The sequence below is a fragment of the Acanthisitta chloris genome, unplaced genomic scaffold (genome assembly GCF_000695815.1).
Source record: "Acanthisitta chloris isolate BGI_N310 unplaced genomic scaffold, ASM69581v1 scaffold1174, whole genome shotgun sequence".
In the NCBI taxonomy this organism is placed as follows: Eukaryota; Metazoa; Chordata; class Aves; order Passeriformes; family Acanthisittidae; genus Acanthisitta; species Acanthisitta chloris.
Window position 1 is genome coordinate 2,898 of NW_008669623.1, and position 11,979 is coordinate 14,876.

Consider the following 11,979-nt stretch of genomic DNA (forward strand, 5'->3'; position numbering starts at 1 on the left):
GCCCCGCTTCCTTTAAACACTTCCAGGGACTCCAACACCTCCCTGTGCAGCCTGTTCCAATGTATGATCACCCTTTTCGTAAAGAAATTCGTCCTAATGTCCAACCTAAACCTTCTCTGGTGCAGCTTAAGACTATGCTGTCTTGTCCTGTCACTTTTTACCTGGGAAAAGAACCCCCCCCCAGCTACTACCTCCTTTCAGGTGGCTGTAGAGGGTGATAAGGTCACCTCTGAGCCTCCTCTTCTCCGGGCTAACCACTCCCGGCTCCCTCAGGTGCTCCTCACAGGTCTTAAGTTCCAGATCCTTCACCAGCTTCATTGCATTTCTCTGGACACACTCCAGTACCTCAATGTCCTTCCTGAAGTGAGAGGCCTGGAGCTGGCCACAGTACTGGAGGTGCAGCCTCACCAGTGCTGAGTGCAGAGGGACAATCACTGCCCCAGTCCTACTGGCCACACTACTGCTCATACAAGCTGGAATGCTGTTGACCTTCTTGGCCACCTGGGCACACTGCTGGCTCATGTTTAGCCACTGTTGACCAGCACCCCCGGGTCCTTCTTCACTGGTCCACTTTCCAACCACTCTGCCCCCAGACTGCAGCACTGCTTGGGGTTGTTGTGGCCAAAGTGTAGGACCTTGCACTTGGTCTTGTTGAACCTCGTACTGTTGGTCTAGGACATTGGTTTTAGGACAATCAGAAGAAGGGAATGGGGATAAGGATCTTTCTGCATTGCCTTTTATCTGCGTGGGTGGAGGCTGCAACAGAAGGGCAGCACTTCATGCAGAAATTGTTGTCTATACCCCCAGCACATGCTTATGCTGTGCTTCACAGGCTCACTGCCCCTGCACAGCCACATGCTCTGCTCGACACTTTGGTAAGTAGCTGCAGGAGGGGTATGGCACCACCTCTTGCCACTTGTGCTTTCCAGTCCCAGGGGCTGTGAGCCTCCCATGGCTGTGCTCTGGGCCTTTGAGGCAAAAAATGAGCAGAACTGTATGAGATCACACCTTTTGGGAGAAGGCTCTAGGTTAGTTTCACAGCTGCCATATAGTACCCACAACTAATAATTTTGGGGATTGTTTGTGCTGGATACCGCTAAAATTGTATGTTACCATAGTATCAGTGTATTTGTCCATTGTGAGAATGCAGAGTTTCAAAAAGGGCTTTGCAATTGTGGTTGTTGTCTGCAAAAGTCCTGTAGAAGGTTCATGTGGCTGAAAAATTAAATTAGGATTTGGAAATACATAAATGTCAGTTTATTAGTGTGCTCATAACTTGAGGGAAATCCTGACTCATGCTTGAAGCAAAACCTTATTATTTATTTATTTATTTATTTATTTACCTCTTCAACAAGCCCAGCGTTTCAGGGAAGCTTTAAAAGCTGCTCAAAGCCACTTTTCCCTCTGGTGTGTGCTTTCTACTTTCTTAGCTTTCCTAAATAAGTTATCCTAATAGTGGCCAATCATTGGGGATGCTTCCTCTTCTGAAACAACTTGTGCTGTGCTTGTGTATATGAGTGATCTCTTCAAGGGTTAATGACTCAGTCTATAATGAAGACTCATGTTTTTCCCTTCTTCATGAGTTTTTTCTGTCACACCATTTTTAGTGCTGGTGATGTAGTTTATTGAGGTAGTTGTGCAACCAGTGTTAAAATAACTGCTCACCTGTGCAAATTTTGACAAAATAGTGAATGATCTGGTGAGGAAAGGCTTTATATTATGTAATTGCATATCTGGATCCTAGAATTTTCTGTATTGGTTTAGATAAGCTCCTTTGTGCCCCCACAGTAGCAAAATCAGTAGCTATAGAACGTCCCTGTGGTTGCTTGTAATGTTTGTTTTCAAAACTATAATCAGCTGTTATGAATTCATTATTAAAAACATCTGAAAACACTTTCACAAATGTAATATTCTTATCTGTGTTGTGGTTAGATTTTAAGATCAGCTGTTGAGAAGCTGTATTTAAAATGCTTTACTTTGTGTTAGTACTGAAAATATGCATCAGGGCATCTGCAACTGCCCGTGTTGGATTGCAATTGCACTTCTCTTTTGTTCACTTAGGGTGTTTTCAAATGAGGAGAGGCAATAGCTGGTTGATTTTAAACTTAAATCTGACTTTAATTTTTGAAAAGGGTAAAAGCTTTTGCGATTTTTCTCCCATGCCTCAAAGCCTATCTCCACATCAGAAATACTCTTTTGGAGAGCAAACTGTTGGAGTTCCTTTTGAAGTCTGTTCATACTGCTTGCAGGGCAGTTACAGGAGGGGTTTTAGATTCTCTTGATGGCAATGCTCTGTACGTCCTGCCTGTGCTAGGAGAAGGGGCTGGGGCTAAAGGAAGCTTTTCTGGCGGCTCTGTGGGCTCGGAGGGAGCGACGGTTCAGGACTGGAGGAGCTGTCCATCTGCTGGACCCCACACAGGCTGCTGCTGAAGCCTGTCAGCTTCTAGCCAGCCTAGCATGAAAACATCAGGGCCCTCATAGTGCCAGGCTTGGCAGACCTGGCGTTATTTTAATGTTGATGGGTTTGGGTTTTTCTCAGTTTAGCTTTACATGAACCTCCTGAAAATCACTTCTTGCAAGTGTTACAAAACACATAAATACACTTATTCCTGACTCTTAGCTACTGGTGAGCTTCCTGTTATCATACTATTTAATACCTCATGATCTAGCACACAGTTATTTTTACTGCACATCTGCAGTACACATTTGTTGTTCGGTTTTGGTTTTTTTCCAGGGCCAGAAAAAGCCGCTTTAATCATCTTAAATTCTTCATTAAGCATACTAGGATACTTGTGTTTGGAATTTCTGTGCATCAATTCCATGCTTCCTTTTTAGCTATAGTTTTCTTTTTAAAAAAATATGTGACCTTGGTTTAAGATTTTGAATTATAGGGAGCTTGATATACCTTTTCTTAGTATAATCCCATAAAATCTGTTAAACTTTGCATTCATTGCTAACCTGAACTTCTCCGGTGTCATTTTCCAACAAACAGGTCTAGTTATGCCATTCCTTTAAAAAAATGAAAGAAGGCACAGAGCAATTTACCCATCTGAATTATCTTCCTTTGTAGATATTTGTGATCAGTGCAGATCTTGACCTTCTTTGGGAAGAACAAGATTGGGCTGTCTTAACTTTCTTACAATAAGTCATGTTTTTAGATCTTCAAATTTTTCTTCTAGATCTCTTCTGAATCCTTTCCTGTTTTTTCAGACTTAGTCAAGTGTGAACACTGTGTTCAAGTAGTTAGTTTGCTAACAGCATATGCAAAGCAATACTCAGTAGGTATCTAAGACAAGACTAAGCCAATTGTGCAGTTTGCACTGGAATAGTGTGCCAGTGTGGGCTACTGAAAGCAGGTCTAATTCCTGAGCCACTGCTGTGCTGAGGTGGCTCACTTCCTCCTTAGGTTGAGAGGTTTTTTCCCCTCTCAGTACTAAGAAAGTCACCTCCAAAATCCACTGAAACTGGAAGAGCTGGAAGTAGATTTGGTTGTAATTAGCCTTAAGTGATTCATAGGCCTTATTTCTTCCTTTCTACTCATTTGTTTTTTACGTGTTTGTTTGTGGAAATAAAATCTGTGTCATTGTCATAATGGGTATTTACATTCTAGCCCATGTGTATATTCTACTTTAATATCAATGTTTCAAATTAAAATGCAGGTTAAAAAACCTGCCTGTGATTTGTTATTCAGAACAGGAGTGTACAAGATCCCTGGCATTTAATGTGAGGCTGGGATATTATCTGTCTCTTCATTATTTTAACTTAAATTTTTGATTGTTTTAATAAAGTTAACTATCCTGAATCACTTTGGAGTTTCTATAGTTTCCATCTGTATTAAATGTTGGTTGGTTTTTTAATTGTAACACATTATTTCTTAGATCAGCATCCAAGTTCCTGGTTTTGTGGCCCTGGTAGTATGTTCAGTACTGCCAAAATACATGGAAAAAGTAAGGAGATGTACCATATTCCTTGAAGTTTGATGTTGTTTTAGGTAGCTACTAAAATCAATATAGAAGAACTTGGCCAGAAAAGGTGTGTTTATCATATTGTTGCCTTTGAGGTAAAATTAAGCTTATGGACATCTCCATTGCCATTTTGATATCTTCCATGTGTTCTAAAGCTTTCAGGTACAGAAGCGTTGGTGGTAATTTTCTGCAACTTGTGACATAAAAATGGTTTAGTCTACCTTTAAACTTGCATAGATCAGGAATTTCTTACTTGGACACTTGTGTTCCTAAATAAAGATGCTCTGGTTACCTTACTTTAATTGCAGGTTTAGTGAAAACAAATGAGCAGCCTCATTCTATCATATATCTCTTGCAGATTAACTATCCCATGTGGAAAACTCCTTGGCAACTAATGCTGTTTTGGAGTAGTAATCTTATAAGGCTAGAAGGTAGTGCAATGACATTCTGCTGTTCATCATTTCTCTGCATGTTGCTTCTGTTGCCAGTCATCCCCTGCCCTGCAGTGCTGGCCCTTCATCAGCCACACAGGTGAAACGTCCAGAGTTGGGTGGTTAGCAAAGCATCTTGGGCACTTCAGCTCTGAGGCTGACACCATCCCCAGATACAGCTTTGCTGCCTCTTGTTGAGGTATTTCTTTTCCATTGTTGACATGCTCACCCTGGACTGAATTGATTGAACTTGATTCACAGGTGCAAGATAATGCAATAAAGAGGAAAATGGTTTTATGTTTGTCTTGCAGGTTAAGTGCCTGAGATCTTTCAGAATAGTGCTATGTTATGAAAAGGCAGCATCTCCTCCATTTGACAATCCTGATGACCCTGCTCCTGCCTCTCTATCCCCAAGCACATGTACTTTCCCCTTGTTTTTAAACCTTGTCTCTGCACACATTTCCCGCCATCCTTTATGTAAACTGGGGAGACACACATTAGTTCTTCACTATTCTTACTGTTACAGTTCAGGGCTGCAGTCTTGGTTGATATCCGGCTACCTATGGATTTATGCCACCATGGTGTACAGTATTGGATTTTTATCATGAAATTACAAAAAAAGCCAAAACACTTTAACCCGGTGATACCTTTAACATACAGCTGAGTTACAAGAGATGAACACAGAGTAAATCAGATCATTGTAGAAGTATGTTTCTGTACCAGTGACTGGTAGGTCTCCAACCCAACAAAGGTGGTATGTTTCAAAAGAAATGTGCAAGAAGGACAACAGTATAGCCCAGGTGTCTCACCTTGGTTTTGACATGCAGTACTGTATGTGTTAGCTATGTAGATTTACACAGCTTGGGAGATACTGGGGTGGAGACCCTCTAAAACACCAGTGAGTCAAAACTAGTTCTGTTTAATATGTTAAACATTTCTTTAAATCTTTTTGGAAAAAAATAAAATAGAAGCTTTCTTTCCTTTTATTTTCTTTAACTTGAAAATGTGGGGTTTTGTTTGGTTTTTTAGGGTCTTTGTTGTTTTTTTTAAAAAAACATGGCATAATAAGAGGGCAGCAAACAAAATACCATGATGAAAAAATAGGGAATGCCGGGGGTTTTTTTGACATTGCTGCACCTGTATTCTCTTCAACAGTCCAGCCCAAACCAAAATGCTCAGTTTCCCAAAAAGGGACAATAGTTCTGTGATATTCCTTGGAATGCATCCTCTTAGAAGCAAGTATATCTGGCATTGTGAGGTTAGTGGGGTTAGGAGCTAGATAAAGGACAGTTGCGAGAAAAGGAGTATTTCTGGAACTTTGGAGAAATTTTCTTGGAGCAGCAGTTCCAAAGAGAAGCTGAAGGAGACAGTAGAGAAAGTGAGAGGGAAATGTGGGTACAATGAAAGGAGTGGTTGCTACACTGGAACATAACAGGAAAGATAAAGCTGGTTTGAGAGAAAAACATGAATCTGTGTAAGCATTGTCCTGCAGAAATACCTTTCCCCTCTGCTAATGTAGTTGCTTAAAAGAGCTCATTCTTAGACACTTGAAAATTCTTGAGCATAAAGACAGCAGTCAGGCCCAGTTTTGTCCTTCCTAGCCCAGAGCACTGCAAGGCTCCTACAGGTGAAGTGGAAGGGGAGCAGTGAAATTTCGATGTATTTATTACATCGTTTGAACAGTTTGAGCAAGCTAACTATCCCTTCTGCATTTGATACCTGAATCTGTTGCTTTTCTGAATAAAGAGGTTCCACCAGGGGGCAACTACCTCCCCATCTTCCTCGTGAGCAAAAACTACTTCTTTCGTGGAAATTCTTGGCACTGAAGAATTTTAAATTTGTAGAAATAATTTTTTAAAATGTAGTTGTGTTCATTAGTTTCCTTGTCAGTCATAAAATGTATTTGGTGTAATGCAAATGTATTGCGTCAAACAAGCAGCCACATGGAGGTATATAGCGTGGACATAAAGCTTGTTCAGAATTTGCTGTGTTAGACAAAAGTGCTTAACATCTAAAGTTTTGTAGATGTGAAACTAAAGGACAAAAACGAAACGTGAATATGCTTTCAAGATTTATTGGTAATAAATGTATTATGCTGTACTCGGTGCCATGGAGAGGCACTGGGTTCACTCATTCAGCTGTGAAAGATTTAACATTAAATTCCACTTTCTGCCTGAGAATTAATTAAGAATGAGTAGACTCTGCTTAGGTTGTTTGATTTGCAATAGCTTATGATTTATGTGGACTCTTTCATATATTGCAGGTTCTTCAGCAAAAGCACTTGTGAGCTTGAAAGGTAAGAAACTAATGTGTTGTTTACTTGTACCTAATCTGACTTTCAGGTGTACTTAGTTTCTGGCTTCAAAAAGTTCAAGAAAATAACACTGAAGAATTTTTTTTTTTGAAATATGATTGTTTTTATTGTGGATATTTGTTAGTTCTGTAGACTAATAAACCTTGGCAGGTGAAACTGTATCTTGAGGTGTATTTAGACACTGCTCTTCTGGGTGAAATTCCTGAAAAGTGTTTTTTCTTTGTAAGTACTGCCTAGCCGTCAGGTTTGATGAGAAGATTGGGGTAATCTTTCCTCTCTTGAGGATGAGCTATGAGAAGGATTCTTAGCAAGACCTGTACATGTGACAAAATTTACATTAGGAAGGCATTTCACAATTTCATTGTGTTCACTGTCAGCAAGTTGTGAGCTAAATCAGAAACCTACTGCTTATGTTTTGTTCTTTGAAATTGTCTTCATGAACATTCGTACAAATTTTGCCCAACAATAAAAGCTTCTTTATGCATTACAAAGCTTCTGTTAGAAAAGGAAGAAGGCATGATCTGTGGAATGTATTGTAACTAATAAATGTTTGTTACAGTAAAATTTGATTTACTTGTTGGTGTGCTCCCACTTAATAATTTTCTAGAACCAGGAAAAGGTCTAGTAGAGCTTTACCTTCTCTAGGTTTCAGTTATAGCCACAGTACAGCTGTATGGATGTGTGTCAACATGACAGTGGAAGTAACTAATGCCAGCAAAGGAGGTTTCAGGGAACCTAAATGTCACAAGTAAAAAGTCTTTTGTTCATGTTTTTCCTTGTAGTGAAAACCTCCTTCAGTTTCTTAATTAGTGTTAAGAACAATTTAATAAAAATCTTGAAATCTAAAAGCTGTTCGTAGTTGAATTCAAAGATGATGTTGCAAGTAGTAAATATTTTCTTAGCTGATGATATTGTACTAGCTTTTGGATGTCATGTTAAAACATACACACATGTATACACGTATTAATGACACTTTCTTTACAACAGAGGGAAGTTTATCCAGTTCGTGGAATGAAAAGTATAATTCTCTGCAGAAAACACACATTTGGAAAAACAAGAATGCTGGTTCTGCAGTGGAAATGGTAAGAAGCAATATAAAGCTTGAGGATTAGTAAAGTACCATAGAGCAAATCAAATTTAAGGATCACAAAATTTGGCTGAGATTTATAGTTTCATAATGTCTGAATGTTAAACTATGACCTTCCCAAGCACTCTGCACAGTTTGAATATCAGATGCAAGCATTTTATAAATGAATAATCCAACAAATTAAATTGCTGACCTTGTTCAAGATAGCTCATAGTAATTTTCTCTCTATTTTTTGTAAAGCAAGTGCTGTGTGAAATGTTTGTACTGTGTCCATCACCTTGAACTCAGGAATCACCAGTTCTCATCAGCCATTTGTTGTATCTCATGAAATATCTCACTTCTAATTATGGCTGAGAACTGATGCATAAAGGAAGGGAATGGGAAATGTCATAATGCACTTCCATTGTTATGCCTTCTGGGGTCAGATTTTAATAAAAGTGAAGGAACATCAGTGAAATGTGAGGCATTCTGAGAAGTCTCATAGTAGGCCTTATGTTAAAGAACAACCTCGGGGTGGGGCTATGCAAGGTAATGAGCCTGCAGCTATCAAGGGCATGTCTGGTGTTTGGGTTGACCATTTCCTTCTCCCTTTTTGAAATATTTAGAAATTATCTTTCCCTGTTGTATCACATTCAAGCTTTTCTTGACTATTCTCACCCTTTTGTACCTTACCAAATTAAGTGATTGTGGTTTGATTTTGCCACCAGCTATATTGCACCTGGTTTGTCTCCATGAATCATGCTGCATGCTTTTACTACACCCTGGAGAGTACATGAAATACTGTCTCAAGTGCTAGGCAGGTCATTCTCCTATACTCTTCTACTGCAGCCTTCTTCTACAGTATTTGAAACCAACTTGTTATCACCTGGTTTCTATTTATTTAACTGTTTGTTTATTGTTCTGTGATCTTCTCCCTGGTATTTATTTTGGTAGGATTCAGGCAGATGCGTATATACACACATGTTGCTATGTGTTTATGCTAGAGATCATAAGGCCCTACAAAATCCAATTCCTGACTGAGACCAGGATTTTGGGAAGACACTCTAGTTCCTGCAGCTTGTGTCAGTTTTCAGCTATTTCCCAGGAATGCAAATCTTCTCACAGAAACAAGCCTTACTGCTAACTTAGAAGATACATGTGCTGAAGAACCAACGTTGCTAGTCTTTAGGTATGCTGGCTGTAGGTACGAAAAATAAGGAGTCAGACTCTGAATGGAGCTCAGTATTCTGTAGAAAGCTGGGAGAAAGATCAGAGGGCAGTCTGCAGTGTTAGCAGTGGCCCACATTGCTGAGATGTGATGGACTAGTCTGGGTTCCCTGAATGCTGAAAGTTTTGCAGATACTTTGTGCTGTTGGTTTAGAAATCTTTCCAAAAATATGTGACCTATTTAGCTAACGTGGATGATGCCTCTTTGCAACACTTGTTATTTTGCTCTTGTGTGAGGCACAGGCAGTCCAGATCACGTCGGATAGTTTCTTGGAATGGAATTTGGCAGTTTCTATTGAGGGTTGTAAAACAGTTTGCTTGATCTGGGTCATAATGATGTGGTTACCTTGACAATATTTAGTTCCTCTGTTCAGTGTGTCTTTCCTGTTTTGTAGCATCCACAAGGAATGGGTATTTTCTTCTGTGTGCTAAATGTGCTTAGGTGCCTATCAGATACAGAATACTACTGTTACTTAAATACACTTGTGTAGTTACGTTTTTAAAGTGTATATAATTTAGAGTAAGAAAGGCACATTTTTCTGAGAAAGCCCCAAGTGTTCTCATGGCATGGGACATACAGATTTTTAGCTACCTCTAATTAATTTAATAGAGAATATTTCTTTTCAAGCAGTTACTTTAATCAATCACAAACTTATTAAATGTCTGTCTTAAGTGTAAATGCTTATTAGTGAAGTTTTATTTCACTGTGTTGATTTATTTTGTTTCTGCCTCCTATGAAGTGCTTATATTTGTCATGAGTATTCCTCACATTGTGGGTGTTAGAGATTTCATACCCATATCAATTTATGGCACTTTCAGCCTCTGTACTGAAAGAAGTCAAATCTGCACTTGTTTTTACTCATCACCTTTGTAAATAGTTTGAAGTATGGGATGCAGTCTTGGGGTTCTATAATGGAGATCAATTTGAATGGTGGCTGACTCCAGTGCTGGGCTACAAAGTCTCCATGGAAGGAAAAGCTGCTTCCCCTCAGCACTAACAGCCAGTCACAGGTTACTCTTTTGCCTCACTGAAAGCATGAGGATTTTGGTCAAGGCGGAAGATGTTGAGGAATAACTAAATGAATTTTTTTTCATGACACATTTGCAATATGGTTTCTTGTTTTCAACCAGTCTTCTAATTCTCTTTGAGCTGCAACATCTTAGCACACAAGTAAACTTCAGTTAGCGTAAATTCTAAGTTCCTCTATCTCCTGATATTGTCACATAACTTATTCAAGCTTTAGTTTCTTCAGACTTCTGATTCTTAGCATTTTGTTATGTAGGCACTTGCACAGAGTTAAAAAAACCAACAAACCCACATCACTTTATTAGACTCATAAGAAATCGTTGCAAAAAATTGTATCCAGAACTTACTGAGAACATACAAAACAAATGTGCTGCTGGAATAACCTTTTGTTGACCCAAAAATTCAGAACAAACTGTTTAACAGATGTAACCAAAGCAAGCTTAGACACACAAGTGTTTAGGCACCTTACTCTAATGGAAACAAGTGGGAGTTAGGTTGTAAATACTTCCATGAATCTGGGCCAGCAGTAGAGTTATGGGTTATAGTTAGCACTGGAAAACCTGGAATCTTGAACTCCTCCTCTCAGCCCTTAGATGTCTAACTGCTAGGGGGCACTATTTATTGTGTACCATGTACCTTAAAACCAACAGGTAGCAAGAGAAAAGGCATTCCATTTCTCTCACTGTGAATTCTGTGTGTGAACAGAGAAATCAGGCTCTTTTTCTTCTTCATTTTGACACATGCAGCCCTTCAGAAATTCAAAACGGAGTCGACTCTTCTGCGAAGAAGATGACAGACAAATAAACACAAGGTCACCCAAAAGAAATCAGAAGGTTGCGATGGTTCCACAGGTACCTACGTGTGTGGAGATATTTTTACCAAAAAATGGAATGAGCCTATCTGTATTAGCCAAAAATTCAAATACATTTGCTTTTCAAGTTGCACTTTCAGTTTATGAATATCTTTGTGAGGGAAACTGTTCATAGGAATAAGCCACAATTCAAATTAATGTTTTTCTTCCTTACAACTGGTTTCCTCAGTTTGTTTATGGGAGTACTTGTTCTTTGTGATCCTGGACATAAGCATACAGAGCTAGAAAGGATTCCAGACTAACTGCCAGTCATGTTCCTGCAAACATTTGTATCCTGTAGTTGGCATGAATTTATCCAGGTTGAATTAAAAACTGACTAGGTTTCTTGCACTGACTACATCATTTAGAAGGCTGCTATAGAACTTAATGTATCCCAACAGTTAGGAAGTTGCTCTAGGTTCGTAACCTAAATGTATTCATGGCCATCTATACCTTCTTAATCCCATAATGGTAATGCCCTTCAGTTTAAACAGCTTGTTTTACTATTCCTCCACTTGACTGTCTGCTCCTTGATATAGCATGAAATAGCAGCTGTAATTTCAGCCGTTATTGGCTATGTTAGACAGGGCTACATCTCTTAAACCCAGTGAATTGGCTCTCTAGTACCTTTGTCATCCAAATCACTTCTCTGTACCATCACCTTATGAGCCTGAATTTGTCTCACTAAAAAAGTGCTGTTTGAATGCTGCTCTTACTTTCTGCACTGTACTGTGTGCAGTGTTGAATGGGGAAGACTTAGCAGTTGCCATTTTGCTGGGTCTGTTTTGCCAGAGATGAGGACCATGAGTTTTCTCTTCATTACCATGATTTCCTAAGTGTAGAAAGGCCTGGATAATGTGCTAAGCTCAGTTAGTTTGTGCTTAAATGTCTGGTTCAGGAGGTCCAATGATTGCTAGCCAAACATTTGTGAGGGACTACAGCTGCTGTAGCTCACAGGTCTTACTGTCCTGCTAGTCTTTGTTTCCTGGAATTCCAGGAAAGCCTACCTTATCCTTTATCCTATTATTGCTGCTGCTAAAGGCCAAAATACTTTTGAGCGTTTGGGGAAGGATAACAACTGATGATGGCGTGGGGACCC

General features: G+C 39.4%; 1 protein-coding gene across 3 annotated transcripts in view; it reads left to right on the forward strand.

The window, feature by feature from the left end:
- The first annotated feature begins 6,634 nt into the window (after positions 1 to 6,634).
- LIN9 (lin-9 DREAM MuvB core complex component) overlaps positions 6,635 to 11,979 on the forward strand; it is a 30,183-nt gene continuing 24,838 nt past the window's right edge. The window contains exons 1-3 of one of the 3 annotated variants that reach the window (XM_009073358.1): positions 6,635 to 6,692; positions 7,698 to 7,792; positions 10,777 to 10,881. In XM_009073358.1, the coding sequence (XP_009071606.1) occupies positions 6,635 to 6,692; positions 7,698 to 7,792; positions 10,777 to 10,881 (258 nt within the window). Of the gene's footprint in view, positions 6,693 to 7,697; positions 7,793 to 10,776; positions 10,892 to 11,979 lie in introns of all 3 variants that reach the window. The other 2 variants (XM_009073359.1, XM_009073361.1) reach the window with 2 other exon arrangements.